Below are 25,229 nucleotides of genomic sequence, written 5' to 3'. Positions count from 1 at the left end.
CAGTAAAAATAGCAATATAATAATGTAATCAGTGTATTTGTGGGTGTTTTTATTGCTCCCTTGAGGAACACATTTGACAGATGATTATGACACACTTGACAGTTAAAATGCTGTTTTTCATGAGCAACTGTGTTTCTTCAAAATGACAGAAACACTGAGGACAGAAAATAAAACTTGTCCATCCTCTTATCCCCGATAAGAGGAGCCACTTTATTCAAGTTAAATGCACCGAGGACCCTTCTGAGAAGATGGCTGTAGCGCTGTGTGACATCATGATGACATCACATGAGACAGGAAGTGTATATTAGTGAAAAGAAAGTACCTGAAGAAAACGCAGAGCCCCAGAACATGCAAGTAGCTGTGGACCGCCTGAGTGATTGGCGGGTTGCTCGTGGGCCTTTGCTTTGCTGCTGTCTTATCTGAAAGTCTTCTGTCTGTTCAGTATGTGTCTGTGTGATTTCCATGCTTGTCACCGATGCTGCTTGGCTCAGGAGGACATATTAGACCTTCAGCTCCAGCGCAACCTGGAATACCTAGACCAACAGGTAGGAGGACACACATAAGGTAGTGTTTGCCATCACACACTGTTTCCCGGTCAGTGGTGGTGTCGTCAGTCCCCGTATTACGTTATTACAGTCTCTTTCGAACCTTCTTCTTATGGGATGCTTGTCTGTAAATTCGATTTAAAAAGTATGACGAGCTTCTCCTTACACAGTTGTAGCATTGTTCCAACCGTCCTGTGGCACAGGCTTGTTGTGAAGTCTCTGTGATCTGAGCTCAGTCTCCAGGTGCTCGAGGGAAGCCACCTAATTGGTGAAGAGCTCATCCTCAACAGCAAAAAGGAGACTTCTCTGTAACACATCGACAGGGATCATTAAAAAAAAAATCATACACCTTGTTCCTTTAATGTGTCACATCCATAAAAGTGTGCATCATCATTTTTCCATTCATACTGTTACTGTAGTCGTGATTGTTTCAGGCATCAGTCAAATGACATAAAGTCATAAATCCTCCTGTTTCCTCCATCAGTCAGTCCGGTTTTAGACATTTTAAAGATGTGGATGTAACAACTGTGTTCAGATTACGATGACAGGCTCATGAGTACAACTTCCACTTCTTTTTGATTTTTTTTTAGCCAAACTCCCGACATCTATTATGACATGTCTATTTTGTTCTTTTTTGTGAGTCGTGAACCAAAGGGCTTCTGTGACATTTAGAGATGAGGCACCATGCAGATGTGTCCGTCTGCCAACATGGAGTTTTTTTTAGGCTGAAGGCTCCATGTTGTTCAGATTAGCGACTACACTTCAGTAGAAACTTCACACTAATACTTCTTTTCTTACAAATGTTCATCTTCAGGACTTTTTGATTAGATGAAGCTTTACTTTCCTCCCAATGAAGAACTAAATATAGATACTGAAATTGTGCTCAGTTAGTGTTCGGTGTTGATCGTTTAGATGATTTTTTTCCATCTCCATTTCCACAGGTGCCTCCCTTCCACGATGTCTACAGCAGAGAATTACATCCCACGCTGAAGCTCAATGAGATTGAAACCAGTGTAAGATTCACACCTACATGAGCCACACTGTAACAGTGGAGCCTTTTAAACATGCTTGTCTGTCACTGAGTGAGTGATAAAGTTACACCATTATTCAGCTCAATGCCATTGCGTCCTGTATCCTTTTCACATTAAAAGCTATTGTGTCAAATTAAAAGCCTTCCAGTGTTTCATATACGGTCCCGTCATATGTTCAGTTTGGACCCAATCTGGTTTCACTTAAATGAGCCAAAAGAATGTGGACACCTCTGTCTGCATGTTTTGATCTGCAGTCTCGGCCCTTAATCTTAACTTTGCAGTACACAATGATGTCTAAAGGCCACGCGGTGCCACGCGGTCCTTATGTTTTATGCAGATGCTTGATCAACACCACTGACTGCCCCCCATGTGGGTTAACATTCTGGTGTCAGATAATGAGAGTCCTCCACTGTAAACATGGACTCGCACACATACTTTGGTGTGCTCTCTTTCTTTGGTTCATGTTTCCTCCCTGTTTTTTTTTTTTTTTTTTTTTTTTTTTTTTACAAATACACCAGGTAACCACGCATTGCCTTTTGTCTCTCAGAAACTCTTGGGTCGACTATGTGAGCAGAACCGAATCTTGAAAGACCACGAGGCTGTCGTCCACAGACTGAGAATGGACAAGGTACATATTCCTCATTATATTATACCGTGTGTTTCAGAAAAAGTTTTGTGTTATTAAGTCAAGTCATCTGTATTCTTAAAACTTCTGAGCACAACAGTGATGGTTTGTTACAGTGGAGGAAACCTGTAAAGGTTATCTTGTCTTACCATATGTAAGAAAATTAAAATGAATATTAAATGCAATGCGATCCAACAGGATTGTTTTCAATTGTTGTTTCAAGGCTGTACTTTGTGCATGGGACCTTTTTACATTCAAGTATAGTAAACCTGAATACAAAGTGATGAGTTGAGAATCTGTACCTGATGCCATGTTTGCTTTTCCCAGGACAACCTGGAGGAATCCCTGATGGCAACTCATCAAGAAATGGAGCTCTACCACAAGCAGCCTTTAATCCTGGAGAAGCTGCAGTTCAAGAAGGAAACTCAGCAGAACCAGCTGATTAACATTCGAGGAGAGCTCTCACACGCCTCCAGCGTAAGATACTGAACAAACTGTCGAGAATCTTATCTGTGACACACACACACACACACACACACACACACACACACACACACACACACACACACACACACAGAGCATTAATGCTTCCTTCCAGATGTTCAAGCTACCCCTGCCATGTGCACTAATGCATCCCTGTACCATCACAGATGCTGGCTTTAGAACTGAGCTGATAACAAGCTGGATGGTCCCTCTCCTCTTTAACCTGGAGGATGCAGCGTCCATGATTTCCAAACAGAATCTCAGATTGTGATCCATCAGACCTCAGGACAGTTTTCCACTTCACCTCAGTCCATCTTAAATTAACTCGGGTCCAGAGAAGGCAGCGGTGTTTCTGGATCATGTTTCTATCTGGTTTCTTCTTTGGAGAGTTTTAACCTGCATTTGTGGACGCAGCGATGAACTGTGTTCACAGACGATGGTTTTCACGTGTTCCTGAGCCCATGCAGTGATTTCCACTCCAGAATAGTGTGTTTTTAATGCAGTGCTGCCTGAGGGCCCGAAGATCACCACCATCCAATATTGGTTTCCAGCCTTGTCCCTGGTTTTCAGAGATTTTTCCAGATTCTCTGAATCTTTTAATGATATTATGAACCGTAGACGATGAAATCCACTAATTCTTTGTAGTTTTACGTTGAGGAACATTATTCTTAGATTGTTGAACTATTTTCCAACACAGTCTTTCACAGAGTGGTGAACCTCTCCCCATCTTCACTGCTGAGACTCTGCCTCTCTGAAATCATCTTTTTATACCCAATCATGTTACTGATCTGTTGCCATGGTAACCTGATTAATTGTCAGATATTCCACCAGGTGTTTTTTTTTTTTTTTTTTTTTTTTTTTTTTTTTTTTTTATCTTTACACAACTTTTCCAGTCTTTTGTTGATCCTGTCCCAACTTCTTTGAGACATGTTGCTGGCATCAAATTCAAAATGAGCAGATATTTTTCATAAAACAATGAAATTTCTCCATTTCAACATTTGATATGTTGTCTTTGGTCTGTTTTCCATTAAATATGGGTTTATGTGATTTGCAAATCATTGCATTTTGTTTTTATTTACATTTTACCCAGCGTCTCAACTTTTTAGAAACAGGGTTATATGTTAATGTATGCATTATTTTGTTTGTTGAACTATGACATCAAAACCAAGGTACATACAACTATACATTTACACACCTGCAAACAGGAATGATGTATGTAAAGCGAAGGTTGGACATATTCATTGAGTATTTATTTCTACCTCTCTTAGGCTTTAACCACCACTCGAATGGAGTTTGAAGCATTAGAGGATGAGGCCAACGCCATCCATGGAGATTTATGGGAGCAGCTTAATGCAGGAGTTCAGGTAAATGCCATCAGCCCTGTTTGTCCTGAAAGGCAAACTGTAAAGTTATTTATTTTCATATGAAAAGTCTTTCATGAAACAATGATTAAGACATGGTTCTTTCTTTTTTGTGTTCAAAATTTCATGAATAAAATACTGAGGTCTTGAGGATGTGATGCAGGTTAAAGGCTGTTTGTTCAAGTATTCCAAAAAAGTCAATAAATTCATGCCATTACTTTTGAACATAACTGTAAATATTCCATCTACCTAACGTTTACAGGGAATCTTTTCTGCTAACAGACAGTAGTTGACCTTTTCTTGTCTTTTTGCAGAGTGAACTAGTTCGTAGACACATCCAGAAAGAGTTTTGGAGAGTTCAGGATGTATTAGAGGGACTACACAAGAACAACTCATCCAGAGGCACTGACACAGCCAAGCACAGAGGTAACACTTGAATTGGAAAATAATCACGTTTATTGTCTCCATCATGTATATTGTAATGAGTCCCTGCCACCCTCCCTCTCTCTCTTTTTCATGCACAGTGGCCAGCGGTGCATCGGGCTCCTTTAGCACCAATAGTCCAGCCAGTCCCCTGAGCTCAGTAAGCCTAACCAGCCCGCTCAGCCCCTTCTCCCCACTGCCCGTCTGCCAGACCTCCCCCACCAAACAGCTGGGCCCGGAGGTAAGCACCGGACACACCCAGCGGGGGACCCTCCCTAATCCAACACCCGGCACAGGCCTACGCTCAGAATCTAGAAACATCCCTGAAGTGCGTAGAAGATCCAAACCTCGTCCCATGTCCTGCCTGCTGCCTAATTTCCAAACTGAGCCGAAGCATAGCTGTAGACCTAAAAGTTATAGAGAAGCTGATGTGCCCCTGCATGCAGAACATATCAATTTCTATGGTTGTGAAACCCATGAATACATATTTCCCAAGTCCACCCTCACTTTCCAGAACATCAGGGAGTCTTTAAGGACATTAGACCCTGTATTAGAGGAAATGGACCAAAATATCAGAAGCAACTCAGAGTTTGAACCACATCTAGATCTGAACAGAGCCAGAGCAGAAGAACACATCACTTCCCTCAATGTACAATGCTGGGACTCAACATTCAACAGTCAACATTCTGACTCAGTCCAAACCCACTCTGACATTCAGGAAGTTAATTGGTTAACTTCAAATGATTGCAACAAAGAAGTCCGGATTGGCCTCAGAAAAGACGTCTATCCAGACTCCCATCCAACCCACTTCTCAGCAGGGTGCCACGCTGGCCTCACAAATGTGTCCTGCAACAGACACGTTTCTGTGCCTGAGTCACAGATCCTGCGTCTGCAGGACTCCAGTCAGACTGAAGTTTTGTCCTTTTGCTACAGCTCAGATCTTTACTCACAATCAAGCCCTTGTTTTAGAGGTGCTAGCCCTGAAAGCCAACACCATCCCCAGCTAGCTCCTCAACCTTTCTACCATGCTGGGGCAGGTGGTCGACTGCTGACTTACCCCAACGATCAGGGGGAACTCGGCATGAATCCAGTGATCTGCATCATAAAACAGTCGGATCATTCAGGCAAAGTGTTCATGCAGACACATCTCTAAAGAAAATGATTTACGACACTTTATAGCTGACTGGTGATTTTACACTTCATCTGTTCTTTGGCCATATTTGTATGAAAATATTTTAAACATTTTATTTGGTGATTGCTAAAGATATTAAATCTGTTTCAGACAGATACTTGTGTACCTGGTAGGTTAGTGCTGCTAATGGCTAAGAAATCTATTGGCTTTAGTACCGACCTCAAAGCTGCAGCACAGTAAGGCCAATGACAAGTTTTATATTATATATTTTATATTACATAATACTATTGTAATGACTCTCACAGTGACGTGTTATCAGACAGTCTTTATGGACTGTGGACATGAGAACTCCCAGAATCTGCCAGGGTCAGCACTTCATGACCCTCATGGGTTTTCATGCCTAACTCCTCCACATGGATGAAGAGCCGTGTCACATGATCAGTACCATGAGTCCTTTCTGCTCTGCTTTCGTTGGCTTATTGTCTCTTCTCCTGATGTGCAGAACTCTCTCTTCTTCCTGTCCCTCCTCTCCTTCCTCACTCCCTCCTGCCCTTATGGTGATCTAGGAAAGTGTTCCCCCAAGGCCTCCCCTCCCCAAGTCCTATTACCCGTTGGAGCCCTCCCTTACCTTTCCTCCCTCCGTCCCCCCCCTGCCTTTTGACAGCACCGCCTGGCTACGTAGCTTGGGAATCGGTGATGGTTACCTTGATGGTGAAGATTGTCACATCAGAAAGGTATTTAGGTGCTTACCCTTCACCCTGTCCTAACTGTTGTCCACTGTCATCTTTTGAAAACATAATGTGGAGTCTTGTACGCCATCAAAGACCTCTCATCTCTACAAATTACACATTTGTCCTCATTCAAAGCTTCATTTGATCAAATGCACTCATTGCCTCTGTCTAATATGGAGACACAGGCATAATCAGTTTTAACTTTAATATATATATATATATATTTATATACAGTGGGTACGGAAAGTATTCAGACCCCTTTAAATTTTTCACTCTTTGTTTCATTGCAGCCATTTGCTAAAATCAAAAAAGTTCATTTTATTTCTCATTAATGTACACTCAGCACCCCATCTTGACAGAAAAAAACAGAAATGTAGAAATTTGTGCAAATTTATTAAAAAAGAAAAACTGAAATATCATGGTCATAAGTATTCAGACCCTTTGCTGTGACACTCATATTTAACTCATCCATTTCTTCTGATCCTCCTTGAGATGGTTCGACTCCTTCATTGGAGTCCAGCTGTGTTTAATTAAACTGATTGGACTTGATTAGGAAAGGCACACACCTGTCTATATAATACCTTACAGCTCACAGTGCAAGTCAGAGCAAATGAGAATCATGAGGTCGAAGGAACTGTCCAAGGAGCTCAGAGACAGAATTGTGGCAAGGCACAGATCTGGCCATGGTTACAAAATAATTTCTGCAGCACTCAAGGTTCCTAAGAGCACAGTGGCCTCCATAATCCTTAAATGGAAGAAGTTTGGGATGACCAGAACTGGCCGTCCAGCCAAACTGAGCAATCGTGGGAGAAGAGCCTTGGTGAGAGAGGTAAAGAAGAACCCAAAGATCACTGTGGCTGAGCTCCAGAGATGCAGTAGGGAGATGGGAGAAAGTTCCACAAAGTCAACTATCACTGCAGCCCTCCACCAGTCGGGGCTTTATGGCAGAGTGGCCCGACGGAAGCCTCTCCTCAGTGCAAGACATATGAAAGCCCGCATAGAGTTTGCCAAAAAACACATGAAGGACTCCCAGACTATGAGAAATAAGATTCTCTGGTCTGATGAGACCAAGATTGAACTTTTTGGCGTTTATTCTAAGCGGTATGTGTGGAGAAAACCAGGCACTGCTCATCACCTGCCCAATACAATCCCAACAGTGAAACATGGTGGTGGCAGCATCATGCTATGGGGGTGTTTTTCAGCTGCAGGGACAGGACGACTGGTTGCAATTGAAGGAAAGATGAATGCGGCCAAGTACAGAGATATCCTGGAAGAAAACCTCTTCCAGAGTGCTCTGGACCTCAGACTGGGCCGAAGGTTCACCTTCCAACAAGACAATGACCCGAAGCACACAGCTAAAATAACAAAGGAGTGGCTTCGGAACAACTCTGTGACCATTCTTGACTGGCCCAGCCAGAGCCCTGACCTAAACCCAATTGAGCATCTCTGGAGAGACCTGAAAATGGCTGTCCACCAACGTTCACCATCCAACCTGACGGAACTGGAGAGGATCTGCAAGGAAGAATGGCAGAGGATCCCCAAATCCAGGTGTGAAAAGCTTGTTGCATCATTCCCAAGAAGACTCATGGCTGTACTAGCTCAAAAGGGTGCTTCTACTCAATACTGAGCAAAGGGTCTGAATACTTATGACCATGTGATATTTCAGTTTTTCTTTTTTAATAAATTTGCACAAATTTCTACATTTCAGTTTTTTTCTGTCAAGATGGGGTGCTGAGTGTACATTAATGAGAAATAAAATGAACTTTTTTGATTTTAGCAAATGGCTGCAATGAAACAAAGAGTGAAAAATGTAAAGGGGTCTGAATACTTTCTGTACCCACTGTATATATAAAATACTGATCTCACGTCAGCTACAGAGCGTTTCAGTTCAGACTGCACTGCAGCTGCTTCAATACGAAGGGCCTCTCTTGCTGAGGATGAGCAGCACTGAGTACTTGATATGAGTCCTGGTAGTCCTTCTTGGTAGTCGTGATGTGCCGCCATACTGCTTCATACATGAATGAAACAGTCAGAGGTGGTACACAAAGATTTGAACTGACCACTTCCACCTTCCCTAATTCAAGGGTATCGTTGTTCTATTCACTCCTGTTTCACAAATGACTACAAACCTTGTTGCATCGGTTTTCAAGACGACTTCAGGCTCTCACAGAAATACGTCCATTTTTGGACTTCCTCAAAAGTTGTCCTCGTGAAGATAGTTTTCAGAGGGCCAAAGGGACAGTGAAGGTTTATCCAAGTTGAACTCCTCACAAAAGCTCAGTTAGAGAAACAAATGATCGCAGCTACTAAAGGAGCATGTTGTCCGTGTGATCAGGGTACACGTTTTAACCCATCACTGTACACAAAAACCTGAACTGAGTTGGATCAATTACATTGGCAGTTTATCGTGCCAAACATAATTAATCACACGGCACTTTGCATATTAAAGTACACTTTGCATATTAAAGTACACGTTACATAAAGTACACTTTGCATATTAAAGTACACTTTACATAGTAAAGTACACTTTACGGAAGGGCATGATCTGATGCACTCTACGTGACTAGCAGTTTTGGATGGAACTTTTCACCTCCTTCAGATTCCTTGTTAATGACCTGAAAAATAATATCTGTGTATTGCAGCCCAAGTTTGGAGAACAGAACAATATGAGTGAAGTGCAGGACCAAGTTCAGGACCGACAGTCTACCACCAATAAAGGTACATTCTAATGTTCATAAACCGACTGGACCAGTACATAAACCCAATGGGGTTATGGGATTTACTGATGACACTTAAAATACTGACATTTGTAAAGTACAGATGGAAAAAAAACGAGATCCAATTTAAAATTCTGTCCTTTGATGTGTGATTGTATCAATAAATCAGGTGAGACTTGCAGGACATGACTCATCGTGTTATCGTCTCTTCTGTCCAGTACTTCTGAACTCATTTCTCTTGTCTTTTGCCAGTTGGCATTGTTCCTCCTCGAACCAAGTCTCCCATTGATGAATCGTACCGGAGCTCTGCTGGAGTTTTACGGCATCATGCCAGAGTGTCTAACGGGATCTCAAGGGTATGTCGACCCACTTCAGAATATTACCAAATAATGTCCAGAGAGGAGAAAGAACATCGGGAGAGAAGATAGAGTTAATGACGTGCAAAATAAAAGCATATATAGTGAAAAAGAAGTCGAAGGCAGCACCAAGTCATCAAGACATCATGTTTCCTGCTCCATGTTGTCACAGGAGCGTCCGAAGAGTGCCGTGTTTCCTGCAGAGATGAAGTCCAAGATGAGCGTAGAGGAGCAGAACGAGCGAATCCGTCGCAATCAGAGCAGCTCTGTCCGGGACAAGAGGCGAAGTCTAAACCTGTCAGGTGGCCAGTCTCCAGCCAGCTACAAAGTGGTATGATCAGACATTTTACAGTCAGTAGAGTCCAATGTGTTAACACATCTGTCAGATCACAGGTGAAGAGAAGGTAGGTAGGTATTTACTTTATTAATCCCCGAGGGGAATTTTTTTTTTTTTTTTTTTTTTTTTTTTTTTGTGTGTGATGGTCCGATCAGTCAGAGCTGAAAGGTGCAACTACTGCTCGTTAAACATGGAGGCATGTGTATGTATCATTTCAATGGTTAAATATTATAAGAACTTCAGCCGCAGTAACAGTTCTCATCATTTCAGACCTTTATTTCTGTCCATCAACATTACACACTTTATATTTGTAATTTCAGTACATTCAGGTGGGAGATGGGAGGTGTAGTCCAACATGCGAAACTGTCCACGTTTGAATCTGGGAAACCTGTGAGAGACTGAACAGTGTGTGCGTGTGTGCGTGTGTGTGTGTGCGTGCGTGCGTGCGTGCGTACGTGTGTGCGTGTGTGCGTGCGTGTGTGTGTGCGTGCGTGCGTGCGTGTACACACAGGTCCGAAGGCGGCTCACAGCTCATGAGATTGACATTAAAGACTTGGAGGCGGCGGTCCGAGGTCCGGGTCTGGAGTCCCCACGGGATGAGATCGCCCGTCTGAGACGATTACAGGTGGAACCTGAAATCTATGACATCAGCAGAGAGGTGAGATCAGACCGCCAACGCATCACTTCACTCTTTCAATTCGTACTCGACCATGATTTTTTTTCCCCACGTTTTGAGTTTGTTGACAGTTTGTTGAGTTTGTTGTGAGTTTGTTGAGCTTGTTGTGAGTTTGTTGACAGTTTGTTGTGAGTTTGTTTTGAGTTTGTTGTGAGTTTGTTGAGACTTTGTTGTGAGTTTGTTGACAGTTTGTTGACAGTTTGTTGAGTTTGTTGTGAGTTTGTTGACAGTTTGTTGAGAATTTGTTGTGAGTTTGTTGAGTGTTTGTTGGTAGTTTGTTGTGAGTTTGTTGAGAATTTGACGGTTTGTTGTGAGTTTGTTGTATATCCATCACTATACAAAGAAATGTATGACTAAAAAATGAAACAAGATCATATGAAAATAACTAAAATCTTTTCTCTTTTTAAGAGGACAAACACGTACATCAGAAATATCCTGATAAAGTCTTCCTGGCTCGCTGTTTAGTTACTATGACAAGCATATTATTTGGTGTATCAGTGTGTCCATATATTTAGCTGCATCCTTTTTGTTCTAGCTGGTGGCTCCTGACAAGGTTGTGATCCCGGAGCGCTACCTGGATGTAGAGGACGACACTCCTCTGAGCCCCGAGGAGCAGAAGGAGAAGCAAAAGAAACTGGAGCGGATTAAGACTCTTATTGCCAAATCAAAGTAAAATTTGTAACTTTTTCTACATTTATAAGTCAGTTTTCTATGCTACTTATATGATGAACCCATACAGTAGGATGCCTTCTTTTACAACAAATCTGATCTCCAAACTATTTTCTGTGGGAACATATCACCCACTGCAACACTTTATTAATAGAACTACAAAACTCAACACAAGTCATCTCAGGGGATTGCACACTGTAAGACCTCAAACCTTTAGAGAGAGAAACCATTCCAACATCAGGGACATGTCAAGGGAAAAAGTCTCCTTTAGTACGAAGCAGCCTCCAACAGAATCAGACTCAGAGGTGGGCGGCCGGTGGCCTCGGCGGGTCTGTGTGAGAGGAACGTAACAGTCAGGCTTTTCTATGTGTATTAAATACACTGAAGACTGTAAGAATTTTGACTTTTCTGCAGGATCTGTTTCACCACATTCAAAATGAAATCAGACCATAAGTAAGACCATAAGAGTTGTTCCGAAGCCACTCCTTTGTTATTTTAGCTGTGTGCTTAGGGTCATTGTCTTGTTGGAAGGTGAACCTTCGGCCCAGTCTGAGGTCCAGGATATCTCTGTACTTGGCCGCATTCATCTTTCCTTCAATTGCAACCAGTCGTCCTGTCCCTGCAACTGAAAAACACCCCCATAGCATGATGCTGCCACCACCATGTTTCACTGTTGGGATTGTATTGGGCAGGTGATGAGCAGTGCCTGGTTTTCTCCACACATACCGCTTACAATTAACGCCAACAAGTTCAATCTTGGTCTCATCAGACCAGAGAATCTTATTTCTCATAGTCTGGGAGTCCTTCATGTGTTTTTTGGCAAACTCTATGCGGGCTTTCATATGTCTTGCACTGAGGAGAGGCTTCCGTCGGGCCACTCTGCCATAAAGCCCCGACTGGTGGAGGGCTGCAGTGATAGTTGACTTTGTGGAACTTTCTCCCATCTCCCTACTGCATCTCTGGAGCTCAGCCACAGTGATCTTTGGGTTCTTCTTTACCTCTCTCACCAAGGCTCTTCTCCCACGATTGCTCAGTTTGGCTGGACGGCCAGGTCTAGGAAGAGTTCTGATCATCCCAAATTTCTTCCATTTAAGGATTATGGAGGCCACTGTGCTCTTAGGAACCTTGAGTGCTGCAGAAATTATTTTGTAACCATGGCCAGATCTGTGCCTTGCCACAATTCTGTCTCTGAGCTCCTTGGACAGTTCCTTCGACCTCATGATTCTCATTTGCTCTGACTTGCACTGTGAGCTGTAAGGTATTATATAGACAGGTGTGTGCCTTTCCTAATCAAGTCCAATCAGTTTAATTAAACGCAGCTGGACTCCAATGAAGGAGTAGAACCATCTCAAGGAGGATCAGAAGAAATGGACAGCATGTGAGTTAAATATGAGTGTCACAGCAAAGGGTCTGAATACTTATGACCATGATATTTCAGTTTTTTTTTTTTTAATAAATTTGCACAAATTTCTACATTTCTGTTTTTTTCTGTCAAGATGGGGTGCTGAGTGTACATTAATGAGAAATAAAATGAACTTTTTTGATTTTAGCAAATGGCTGCAATGAAACAAAGAGTGAAAATTTAAAGGGGTCTGAATACTTTCCGTACCCACTGTATACTCCATCACCTTTACCAAGTCAGACCGGTATACTGCCAATGGATTCAAATTGTTTATGCAGTTCATAAATCTCCAACTCAGAAAACAGTTCTATAACTTTTAAAGTATACTGAGGACCCTGGAGGGGTTGTCTTGTTCATTAAAAACTGTTTATTCAACAAAATAAACTGCTTGCTTGCAAAATAGATTCAGACACAACTATTCATCAAATCCATTTTAATAACATAAAAGACAAAATTATACTGTATGCAGATGACAACATTTTATGTTTGTCAGGTACAACACAATCGTTATCTGAGCGAACCATGGTCCTCCGTTTTTCTTGATAATGTTTTTTTTACTTAATCTTTTTCTCGCTGACAGTTTGCAGAACGTGGTTCCTCTCCTGGACGGCCCGGTGGAGGCTGGAGCTTCAGCCAACTCCCAGCAGCAGCTGCAGGAGCAGGAGAAGCGTATTGAGATCTCCTGCGCTCTGGCTGCTGAAGCCTCTCGTCGCAGCCGCCTTCTCTCTGGTGAGGACTGTCTCTACATGGCACCATCACAGAGCACCTGACACGCCATGGTACCTCCTCTCATCACTACGTCATGATTCAACCACCTCACACCTAAAAGGTCATGCTGGGCGTTGTGTTGTTTGAACCAACACCTTCAATAAAAACCCGAAGCATGTAAACACTGTTAAGTCAACCGGTTGGATGGATTCCAATATTTTTGGCGATCCCCTGACTTTTTATCTTTCTCCGTCATCAGGTCTGCAATTAAAGTTTTCTAAGATTTTCTTTCGGAGGTAACTCTCAAAAAATAACTGACATGTTGTATTACCAGTTTAAGTCCAACTGACAGCTCGACAGCTATTCTTCTTTAATAATAGCTCAAGTACCATAACACGAAAGAAAATGGATCCTTAAGCTCCTTTTACTTGACTCAGGATACTTTTCACTGCGTCTCAATTCAACTCGTAGTTCAGGATTGCTGAAGACTGAAGAGAAGTCTAATCTGGACGTGTTATTTAAAAGATAGATGGTGATCCTGGGAAGCAGTCACACTACTTCACCCACTTACTTCTCCCTTTACCTCCTGGTTTTGATTTCCATTTTGTCCCTCTGTTCACCCCCACCCCTCCCACCTCACCTTATCCCAGCCCAGTGCGCCTCCAGTCCCCCCACCTCCCCGACCAGCCTGGTTCCTAACCCTTCCTCTTCTGACTTTCCCAACTCTGCCCACATCATGAAGGTGTAAGTCTTACAAGGTGAGTCTCTGTTCAGAACACCACATTCACCAGTCCCCTTCAGCCCCAATGTTTTGATCCTGTGCTCACTTCACTCTCCAGTTCTTCTCTTGTGATATGACATGTTTGACAGATAAAGGTTTACAACGGCAGTCCTCATGTTTATGTTCAAAATAGCAAGCTTGCAATCGCAATAATTATTGCAAAGTTAACCCATCTCAATCAATCAATATTTGCAGGAGCTGGAAAACGCAAAGCAAAAAGCCTTTCCAAACAAAAGTTGCTTTGTCAATCAAACTGGACCTTCATTTTTACATAAACCTCTCCTTGAATTATCAGAACAAAGTGCATGCAGCAGGAAGTGACAAGGTTTATGGGAAATACAATTTCCTGATTTTCTTACGAAGCTCATGTGGTTCTCGCTGCCTCCCCATCACTCAGAATCTCTCCTCCCACATGACAGCTTGAACCGGTGTCAAACACACCGCAATTAAATGAACCGTTGCACTAAACCCCCACACATGTTCACATCACTCCTCACTGCCACATGTTCAATCAAAGCAAGATGTTGTCCCTATGCAGACTTAAAAGAGTTGATGGTCCAGATGTTGACAGTGTTTGGGTGTCTTTGTCAATAAAGGCCAGCTGCAAACACCGTGGGCCTTAGAGGGTGTGCAGATATTCATCCCCTTTGAGTGTTCACCAAATGCATTGAGGCAGTTTGGCATCTCAGGAGTTCGGGCATCTGGACCCTGGACTACCTGGACGGTCTGTTGATTCAGGCAAACTGGGATTGCTGCGCCAGCGTTCCTGCTGCTGTCGTATTTATAGTCGATATCATAAAGAGAAAAGTCAACTAACTTCCAGTTAGTAAGTAAGTTCAGAACATCTGAAAAGAAGGAGGTGAATAAATATCAACCTTTGTTTTTATTAGGTATTAGTTGAACAAAAAAAACCTACATTTCTTTTCCTTGGAGTTGTTCCCAGATTCCCACAATGATTAACCCCCAAAATCACTTACAATGATGCAAATTGCATCACAATGTTTTAGAAAACTGCTGAAAAAACAAGCATTTCAATCAAAAATCACAAAATAACTCTGAAATTGTGGTAGGGACTGGATGATGACCCATTTTGGACCAAGTGCTCCCTCCAATTTGTTGCATGATTAAATAGAGAAATTTTACTAATGAATATTTTTTTTGTGAACCATAGGCTAAAATCTACCTTTTGCGTATTAATACAAAAAGTCGTACTTTACTGGTTAAAGCTAAGTCATTACTAGCATGGCTTGTAAATTTGTGATTTCATTTGCAGGATAGTCAACAGCATTCAGTCACGAGTTGTCTTCGTATCTTTCTCTGTCTTTCTCTGCATCTTTCAGTTCAAGCTTTGGCTGCTGTGAAGTTTGATGGAGCATCTTTTTGAGGATTCACTGCAAAAACGTAAAGGATGCAACAACAGCATTCAGAGCTGTCATAGGAAGTTTCCAGGAGGCAAGAGCAAGTTTAAAACTCAAAGGGAAGCTAACAAGACTTGTGAGCTCACTCCCCCAAACTCCACCCCATCCCCCGCTCCCACTATGTCTGACCCTGTAGCACAAAGGAGGGCTCCACATCTCTTAGCAGCTTCCAGCTGTGTCATATTCTTTTATAATTTAGCTCAGGACATATTCTACAAAGTAGAGCTTGCTGATGAACTACACTGACTCTGAGATGCTTAAAATGTCAGTGAAATGTGGTTTGATATGAACTATCTCACAAGGGAATACTGCGTCTGAGAGGCCCAGAGTGAAGAAGGAAACAAGTACAACGATAAATCCAGAGCGTTTGGGATGATGTCAGGTGAATTTCAACGACGTTGAAAATGCTTCTGGACACTAAAATCCGAAAGGGAATGTTTGTTATCATCGTATCTCCATGAGAGCACCAACCAACCAAATCACCAGTGGCGTGAGGCCCAGCGAGGATTGGGTCGAAGGGCCATGGGTATTAACCCTCGCTAACATATTCTGACAAGTGTGAAGCCTCTCATCCTTTGTGAGATTCTGACAACCCTCCTCCTGAACTCACTGTGATACCATCTCCTACTCCCATCATACTCGTACACAATCGTTAGCTTTACATACTTGGATTAGGCCGAATGTGCCCATGTCACCTGGATCATGTTTCGCTTGAATGCATCATACATCTCTCACACCAACACGCCGGAGCACTGAGTTTGTTGTGAGGCAGAGATGAAGCTGAAAAGCATTACATAAATCATGACCTGTATTTTGACGACAAAGCCTTGTCCTACATCAGAGTCAGGAACATGAATCACAACGCTCATCCTCACTCTATAATTCAGGCTCTACTCGGTACTCTGAGTCACTGAAGCTGAACCTTGGCCTCAAAATCTAAATTCAAGAAGTAATTCAATGAACAGCTAATACTAGCTGAGCTGCTCTTGGAAGTAACCGAGCTACTTCCGTGTTGTTTTGACTTCACCGTAAACCTTTTCTACCAGTCGAAATAATATCCCTCATGTCATCTACAGTATTGTTAAAGTTGGCAAAGACTTTCTCCAATCTCTCTAACCGTCCACCAGTGGGGAACATGGGACTCCTCCACCACTCTGACTTCTGCACTTCACTGCCCACTGATGACTTATGAACCTCACATTCTTTCAATGTTTTGGCACACAGACACTGAGCGTGCACGGTTGCATATTGATGTGATTCATTGAAGAATTCCTTCATATAGAGGGACATGATCACCTCACCACTAACTGCGTGCTCCTGCATTTGATTAAATATTTCATTGTAGAAGTTGGCCCAGTGACTGTCCACATGTAGAGGTGACGTACGTTGGGGAAGCATTATAAATGGTATGCTGTATGTGGTAATTAAAAAATAGAAGTGACCTTAGAAGACCAGTTAGCTAATGATGCAGTCACTTGTGAGGAATTATATACTGGAAAATACTGTTATGGAACATATTCCAACGACATTTCATCCAATTGTGCAGTGCCATAAGCTTGAAACATGCGTTTTATATGTTGTAATATATGGACATACTGTGTAATATACAGTCATGTGAAAGTACATCCCATATATGATCAGTTGTCTTCTTCACCTATTTGGACAAACAAACAGGAACACCTGTCCCAGCTGACTTTGGGCGATGGCAGGTTACACCTTGGACATATATGATGACTGATCTGTTCTTTATTCATTTAAATTATGAAAAAAATATTTAATTTTATGTGTCTTTTTTTTTGAGCATATCATCTTTCTCCGAAGGCTACAAAAAGCCTACAGATAGAGTTTGCTTGTTCAAATACGCTGAAGGCAACAACTTCCCTGGGATGTCCTTATTTCGTCAGCGAACTCAACGTACTTACACGACTGATATGACATACAAAAGACTTTCAGTCTGTTGGAAATGCAATAATTGATGGGGCCAAGATTATCATGTGGAATCAAATTTACCAATATCAAAAATTTAAATGATACATTTTGAAAGAGGTGTATTATTTTCATATTGTAAAATGAAGTTTTTTTTTAGCATACTTTTTGTTTTAACACTAAAATGCTGAAAACAACCATTCATTGTAAAACAAGCCTCTTCCGGTCTTTAGTCTTATAGAACACTTTTTAAACTGAATGAGTATCTGGCTGCTGGAGAGCTGCTACAGCAATCTGCTGGATTTTAAGAAATTGTGATTGGATTTTATTGGTGGTCCGTTAAACAGATCCAAAATGCTTTCTGAAAACAGTTCTTTTTAATTCCTTAGCAGTGTTTAAAGTGGAAAAAAAAAAAATCAGTGCCAGTGCTCCCTTTATTGACATTTTAAGGGGCACCGGCCGGTATCGGTAAATCACAAAGTTTTACCTTCTCAATTACCACACCAAATAAAAAATATTCCTGATGTTCGTCAAGTAAACTTATTTAATTAAGGGAACAATCATGTCAGGTGAGGAACAAGACTAGTTCAAAACCTCGTATATGGCTGGACAATGAAACGCTGGAGGGCTTTTAATTTGAAACGAGGGCTTTTAAATTTGGAATAGATACAGGAAGTTGAGGCATTTGGCCGACCAATGGTGACTGCAGTCGTTTTCTTGAATGAGCTCTGGATGTCAGAAGAAATAGTTGACAGTTAAGTTGTGATATGTGATTAAATATTTGATGGTGACATCACAGTGTTTTCGGTCAAACAACACTGTTCTTCATCCTGAGGAAGATGTTCACTTACTAACACTTTGTTCTGGGGTTGAACTGAATTGCAGCGGCAGCACTTTCTGCTAATGCTAACGTTACATCAACAGGCTGCTAGCTGTGGTACTAATGGTAGCTTGCTGCTGTGGTTGGGTTGGATTTGTCTTTCAAAGATCTGCTGTGTCATCATGTGACTGTGTTACTGTTGTCTCTGTTCCCTGGTCGACAACACTGTGAGGTTCATGTAAAGTTACTCAGACTAGCTGCCTATAGAGAAAAACAGGCACGTGGAAACAGGAAAAGGTGATTGTCACGTAGTAGTTCATTCAGGGCCATTATGATCCACCCAGATAACCTGATATGGAGAGGGCAGAAAAAAGTGAAGCTTGTGATGAGTGCCGATATGCAGGAAAAAGTCAGACTGCACCAAAGAATAAAATGTAAAAGTGATGTCACTGCACACTGATGAGTACGAGCCCGCTTCCAGCGCTGCACCTCAGGAAGTCCTCCGTAATATAAAATATCCTCCATAACATAAATAATAGACACTTGGTCTGAAATAACGGTTTTCACGGGACAAAAAAAAGTTTTGTTCACGTCCATTATTGCAGCTTCCTACAGATTTAAACTCTGTGACCACACACATTCAGTCTCATAACCCCCCCGCCCCCAACCTCTACCTACCTAACCCTTAAACCAAGTGGTCATTCTTCACTTTAACAGTGTACATCATGGGGATTTGCTTTTTGACCCAAAAAAGAGGCATGTCCCCACAATGAGACTGTATGAACACACACACACACACACACACACACACACACACACACACACACACACACACACACATATAGACACACGCGTACACACACACACACACACACACACACACACGCGCGCGCGCGCGCACACCCCACCCTCCCCTTTGTTGTGTGCTGTATGTTGATTGTGCTCTTTTTGCCCTTTCAACACACTTCAGTGTTTAAGTGACCTGTTTGTAAAGAGTTTGTCCACCAGATTCTGAAACAGTTTGTTCCAGAAAATGGACTTTTATGCAGAAAGAAATGAACAGCTCTCACAACGCAAAAACAAAACATGGATTTCAGAAAATACTTCTATTTTTTTTCCTATTTTAAGTTATTTTTTGAAAAGGGAATACATTCAAAAGAGGTGGTACATATTTTTTTAGATGCATGGATAAGATGACAGGTTCAATTTTTACACTCAATTTCACATTTAGCATTTTTCACAAATAAGATTTGTTTTATTGTTAATGCTCTCAAAGATTGTTTGACGGAGCAGAACATAGATATTTTTGAATTAATAGGAAAATGGTGTGTTAAGAAATAACAGCCAAAAGGCGGTGTCCAGTATTTGATACTAGATGTAGCATTTGTGAATGGAGAAAAATACAGAATATATACATTATATACATTGCTCAGTGTATATAATATTTTTAATTTCAGTTTCAGTTTATCTGCTATCACATGTAACTCTTGCTACTTTGAGCAAAATAGACAAACTGCGTGAACTATGCAAATGATTAAAATGAGACAAATAATGTGCTTGCTTTCAGAAAACTTTGCAATAAAGTGAATGTACACACATAATGTGTTTCTGTAGATGCTTATGAAGTCATGCCAGTATTTTGTATGATAAAACATGTCTCACTGTCTGGAATGATGATATATTTACTGCTGTTATTTTAATCCACTTGTTGATAAAGAAGTTCACTGCCAAAAGACTACTGAGGTTAATAGTTGAGCCCGTTCGATGGGCTCCCGGAGGAGATTTGACAGTCTTTGTTATATCAAACTGTATGTCTCAATGAATAAAGTGCAAAAACAAAGAAGCCTGGATTCTTTCACATCAAAGCTTCAATGAGGAAATGAATTTGAGATCATAATGATTTACATGTCCCTCTGCTAAACTCTACATTTTGTGGGATGGGCATATAAAGTAGAAAAGCTAAAGATTTCAGATGGAAATTCTAAAAAATTGGGGAGATTCAAATAATTTCATTCGGTTTAATTATCGTCACTGATGGTGTAAATAGTACATTAATAGATTCAGTACATGTAATTAAATATGATGATCAACCCATGATTTTACACCCCAATAGGCTGACATCAGAGGGTGGTCAGCTGACGCTGTTCACCTGGACCTGAGTGTTCAGTCTGTTTCTGTCCTTCCTTTGTTATCAGTCTTATTTGGTGTTTGCACTTTGAACAACTCCATAGGACAAACATTAACTCACTGCTTGATTGTGCTGATTTCACTCCATTCTTGGTTTGTAGAACTTTTTTTCTAATAAATGTCACTTGTTTTAAGTGACTCTTGCGTGGACTCCCTTCTGGTCACAGGTCCACTTTCAATCTTGTGATTTTTGGTTTAAGTAAGTTTCACATACCAGGAATTTGTTTTAACAATGAAAGCAGGAAGAAGAAAAAAAACAGGTAACTGTGCCCGTGTGGAAAAAAATACAATGGACACAAAAGGCAGGTGGTTTAATACAAAGATCAGATTTTACAAAAAATGACAAAGTACAGGAATATATACAGAAATCCTGTGTTGATATGCAACGATCCCAGTTTGAATTGTACCTACAACGATTAGAGTCTCTGAGTCATTGTAGGTACAATTCAAACTGGGATCGCGTTGTTGATGAGGCTGAAGTCGAGAAGAAACTGTTGTGGCATGAGGTTTGGATCAAGATAGATGGAGTGGAGGGATTGAAAATGTTTCTCTGTGGAGAGGGAGCGATCAGTCATGTTTTTCCCACTCACTTCAGTGTCCTGCAGGTTGCAGCCGATCAGCCTCTCAGCAGAGCTAATGATGCACTGCAGTCTGCATTTGTCTGCAGAAGTGATGGAGGAGGGGAGTAATGTGTAGAGGTGCTTCAACATTTGAAGGTGGAGTCTCTTCAGCTGCTTCATGAAGTTGATCTTCTGTTGAATCGTCTTAGTGACAGGATTGATATTCTACTCCCACGTGATGATGGTAAAGTTTTATGTGTCAATTAGGAAGTCTCACTCAAGGAGGAAGTGAAAAGAGGTATTCTGCAGCTTTCAGATCATTTTCTGCTCAAACTTCTCGGTGTACTACCTCGTTTCCCTTTGTGCAACTGTTTTCTTTTTGAGGGACCAACTGTTGATTTTCAGTACTGATATAAATGTTGTTAAGTAAAAGTTGGAACTTTAATGCAATATTTTTTTAATTTAATGTAGCTAATGGTTGTGAATTTAGTTGGTTTTCCAGGTTTTTACTATTTAATTAAAGACAGACACATTTGAGCTGCAACAGCCATGTTCAATGTGTACTGTAATTCCACGAGCCACAATAAAATGGGCCATTAGTTGTAGAAATATAGTGGAGGAATCGTAAGTCCCAAACTGAAAATAATTAAGTACTATGTAAGTGTACATGAGCCCAAACAAAAGTTTAGGGATAAAATGTCTTTGAATGCCTGATGACATTGCTGAGTGCTCTGGTTAATGTTCACCTCGCACACTGACAACATCAACGCACAAAGGTCACAGCTCAGATATGAGTCACAGCGAAACACAGCCGGCCAGTAAGAGGAGAGAAGACGTGAGGGATGACCATGGTGGCCATGACAGAGTTTCAGAGTAAGTTCCTCTCTTGCAGTGTGAGCTTGTAGAAAACAAAGGTGTGGAAGTGTTGCATGTCGAGGTAAGACAACAGGATGACCAGACAGTAAAGTATTTAGAAAATGTATTTCCTCAGTCCCTTTCAGTTTAACCACTTCAGGCACTTATGAGCGCCACCTATTGAGTTTGAAGAGCTGTGCTTGTGTGCTTAAAATGTCTAAAAATAGGTCCTGGGGATGGTTCCAATGTTTGATTAATGAATCAAAAAGTTCTTTGGAAAAAGGACCTTCAATGAAAAAGTGATGTTTATCATGAATGTTACAGTTCACTGCAGTGACTGTAAAGAAAGCTTCCCAGTGCTGTACTTCCCTCAGTACACTCCCATACAGTACTCTCACATGTTAGTACAATTAATTATGTGGTTGTTGAATTGACATATTTGTGTTTCAAATCAAAGACTGCAGTTCTGCCTTTACAGGAAGGAACCACAGCATGTGATGAATGCATCACCTGCCAACAAATGTGTAGCTTTAAATATTTTACCAGAAATGAATGTTTTCTGTCTGTCTGAGGCTCATTCAACTGAGGGCTTCTGCCCAGCAGCACTACGGTGATATTCAGTGAAATTTTGAAGTTTTCACGATAACTCAACAGGAAGAGTGTTGAATTTACAGTCGGTGAGCGGCGGACTGCAGGGGAACGTTTATAATGAGTTTGTATTTAGCGGTGGAGCCAGCTGGCTCTGACTGGACCTGAGGGCAGGTGAGGTAGTAGGGAGACATGGAGAGGGAGATGAGGAGGCACACAGGGCACCCTCTGGTGAACAGAGTCAGCGGCACAAGGGAAAAAAAACAATAGATGAACTGACCAGAACCATGAACTTTGTGTTGAACGGTGCCACTGCTGGATGTAGTCCCCAACACATGCACTACTCCATCCTATCTGAGAAATAAAAACTATTGACATGAACCATTTTAAATTGGTGAGCCTGCTGTATTTAAACAGTGAAATTGTACATATGTTGTTTCCAAAACTTTACACAGATTCATGTCAGAAACCAGTTATGGTTTCAACAGACTGATTTTTGTGTTTCACCAAATTTGCTGATAATGAGGAAAAGTATGGGATTGTCAAGCCTTATCGTTGAAATCACAGCTATACATTCATCTATATTCTACTATGTATGTGACATCATGTATGAAGCTGCATGTTAGAACACGGTAGAGATCAGATCCTGATTTGAGAGTAGATGGTTGTGAAAACAGACTTCATTAAAATCTACTCCTGAGTTTTACCATCTAGAGCCAGCTGTTCGGCCCGGGAATCACTGCCTGCGTGGTGTGTGCGTTACCTGTTGGTGTGTGCGTTACCTGTTGGTGACTTTGAAAAGTTGGAGGATTCACCATTATGACACAAAGTTACATATTTGTAGATGGATTCCCCTAAAATATCTACAATTGAAACACTTGCATTGTTTTTATTATAAAGCACAAAAGCATCTAATTTTGACTCACTCTTGCTATAATTTTCTGACTTCTGTGTATGTTTGCCTTTCAGAGATTGGCATTGGTTTGATGGGATTCGGTTTGTTTTTTCTGCTCTTCGGTGTGCTTCTGTACTTTGACTCTGTCTTGTTGGCCTTTGGGAATGTGAGTAATCTTTTGTTGTCACATACATCTGCTCACTATCAGCAGCACACCTTTTGCTGGCTGATGTCCACATTCAGAGACCAAAACCTGTGTTCACAAATGTTGGTGACAATTTGATGAGCAACCTCATTATTACTTACAGCCAATTCATCTATTGTTCAAAACAAAGTACTGACTAGATCTGTAACTAGTAATTCCAGATGTCAAATAAATGTGTGCAGTGTACAGTGTACAGTTTCCAGTTGAGTAAGTAGCCTACATTCCAGAAGTATTTATTTTATTGGGCTTTTAACTTTCATAGCTTTTAATCATGTAAAATACCAACCTCTTCATTAAGGAATTTAAATTACAGAATCTGTTTTCAGCTAACAAATACACAATGTAAGACAATTTTAGATTAAAAAAAAAAAAAAAACATACTTCAAATATCACTTTAAATTAAAATAATGAAAGGTGTCAAACTGTTTTGTATGATCAAAAATTCTGAATTAGAGGAGAGGTGCCAAATAAGACATTTTACAAATGTCAGGATGGTAAATCCTCTAAAGTTTTGTTGTCCCTGTAGATTCTGTTCCTGACGGGTTTGACATTCATAATCGGCTACAGGAGGACAGCACATTTCTTCTTTCAAAGACACAAGTTTCGAGGTAGTTTTTTTTTCCTGGGAGGCGTGTCTCTGGTGCTGTGCCGTTGGCCAATCATTGGAATGCTTGTAGAAAGTTATGGCTTCATGCTTCTATTCAGGTAAGACTAGAACGGTTATTTCTGAGACTGAAAGATGAGGGTTCAAATAAGATTTTGTCTCTAATAATACAAATAATCGCTAGTTTAATTTTGGAACATCATTATATGCAGTTAAATTTATTAAACCAAAACCAAAAGTTGATACAACCCGGTTTCCCAAAAAATTGGGACACTGTGTAAAATGTAAATGTAAACAATGTGATGATTTGCAAATCACATAAACTCAATCAAATAAAAATTTACCAAAAACAACATTAAATGTTTGTTCACAACAGGTGTAACTGATCTGGCATTTCAGCCATAAAACTGTCATAAACATGTCAGAATGGAGGCCATGATGCAATGAGTGGTCTTCCTGTGACACATTTTGTTTCCCTCTGTAGGTCCTTCTTTCCCGTGGCTGTGGGATTTGTGCTGTCAGCTGTGAATATCCCTTTCCTCAACACAGTATGTTTGTTATGGCTTCAGCCGATTAACACTTCATAAATTACATTTGAAATAGTCAGTGCAGGAATTTGACAGACTTTTTTTTTCTGTCAGTTTTTCTCCAGCAGCTCCTCCATGGTCTGAGCAGAGGAAGATGTTGCAGCAGTGAATGGATGGATTGACTGTATTAACCAGAAGCTGAGACCTGATGAGTAACAGATCAGTAGCTGTAATTTATTTTGACCTGGGAGAAGAATATATTATTTATCAATTAACTGAAAGCAGTCATAATAATGGCTGCTTAAAAGTTACTATAACATAAAACCAATATGAAGAAAAAATGGTTGTTGAACATTGTTTTTAATCTATTTATGTCAAACATTTTTAAACCACTGAAAGGGCTGATGTTTTGTTAAGAAAAATATTTTTTACATATTGTATCATGTCCTCTGTGTGTTTCTGGGACCATCATTCTATATGCTACAAAAAAAGATGATGATGATACATAGGAACTGTTGAGCCTCATAACTTCCTAAATATGTCTCACTGGTGTAGAATATGAGCAGATCACCATCATTAATTTTTTAACCCAGACCGTTATCTTTCCCTAACCAAGTTGTTTTTATTAAACCCATTCAGACTTACCATCGTGATGTCACACTCTAAA

General features: G+C 40.9%; 2 protein-coding genes across 10 annotated transcripts in view; both read left to right on the top strand.

Annotated features, from left to right (window-relative positions):
• The window catches only part of plekha6 (pleckstrin homology domain containing, family A member 6), a 65,046-nt gene extending 44,580 nt beyond the window's left edge, over positions 1-20,466 (top strand). For 6 of the 9 annotated variants that reach the window (XM_069152776.1, XM_069152767.1, XM_069152716.1 and 3 more), the window contains 16 exons: positions 492-545; positions 1,487-1,558; positions 2,124-2,204; positions 2,529-2,678; positions 3,953-4,048; positions 4,360-4,471; positions 4,570-4,709; positions 6,167-6,334; positions 8,974-9,049; positions 9,301-9,404; positions 9,577-9,735; positions 10,253-10,399; positions 10,953-11,086; positions 13,069-13,217; positions 13,847-13,954; positions 15,318-20,466. In XM_069152776.1, coding sequence (XP_069008877.1) covers positions 492-545; positions 1,487-1,558; positions 2,124-2,204; positions 2,529-2,678; positions 3,953-4,048; positions 4,360-4,471; positions 4,570-4,709; positions 6,167-6,334; positions 8,974-9,049; positions 9,301-9,404; positions 9,577-9,735; positions 10,253-10,399; positions 10,953-11,086; positions 13,069-13,217; positions 13,847-13,944 — 1,740 coding nt within the window. In that variant the 3' untranslated portion in view covers positions 13,945-13,954; positions 15,318-20,466. The remainder of the gene's footprint in view (positions 1-491; positions 546-1,486; positions 1,559-2,123; positions 2,205-2,528; positions 2,679-3,952; positions 4,049-4,359; positions 4,472-4,569; positions 4,710-6,166; positions 6,335-8,973; positions 9,050-9,300; positions 9,405-9,576; positions 9,736-10,252; positions 10,400-10,952; positions 11,087-13,068; positions 13,218-13,846; positions 13,955-15,317) is intronic. The other 3 variants (XM_069152733.1, XM_069152746.1, XR_011178388.1) reach the window with 2 other exon arrangements.
• A 1,240-nt stretch (positions 20,467-21,706) lies between these two features.
• Positions 21,707-25,187, top strand: golt1a (golgi transport 1A). Its single transcript, XM_069150990.1, has 5 exons — positions 21,707-21,761; positions 23,301-23,392; positions 23,958-24,136; positions 24,520-24,583; positions 24,677-25,187. The coding sequence occupies exons 1-5, from the start codon at positions 21,731-21,733 to the stop codon at positions 24,704-24,706; spliced, it is 396 nt and encodes a 131-aa protein (XP_069007091.1). The 5' UTR covers positions 21,707-21,730; the 3' UTR covers positions 24,707-25,187.
• The last annotated feature ends 42 nt before the right edge of the window (positions 25,188-25,229 follow it).

Source organism: Embiotoca jacksoni, unplaced genomic scaffold (genome assembly GCF_022577435.1).
Source record: "Embiotoca jacksoni isolate LCO1_2020_lvr unplaced genomic scaffold, fEmbJac1.0.p SCAF_1, whole genome shotgun sequence".
In the NCBI taxonomy this organism is placed as follows: Eukaryota; Metazoa; Chordata; class Actinopteri; family Embiotocidae; genus Embiotoca; species Embiotoca jacksoni.
The sequence above is the reverse complement of the archived record's forward strand: the minus strand, read 5'-3'. Positions and strand labels throughout refer to the sequence as shown.

Bases quoted from the DNA above. Each gene is read 5' to 3' on its own strand.
- golt1a (XM_069150990.1), top strand. From the start codon at position 21,731: ATGACCATGGTGGCCATGACAGAGTTTCAGA. The intron at 21,762-23,300 runs GTAAGTTCCTCT...TTTGCCTTTCAG, and splicing joins GGCCATGACAGAGTTTCAGA to AGATTGGCATTGGTTTGATG. The intron at 23,393-23,957 runs GTGAGTAATCTT...TTGTCCCTGTAG, and splicing joins TCTTGTTGGCCTTTGGGAAT to ATTCTGTTCCTGACGGGTTT.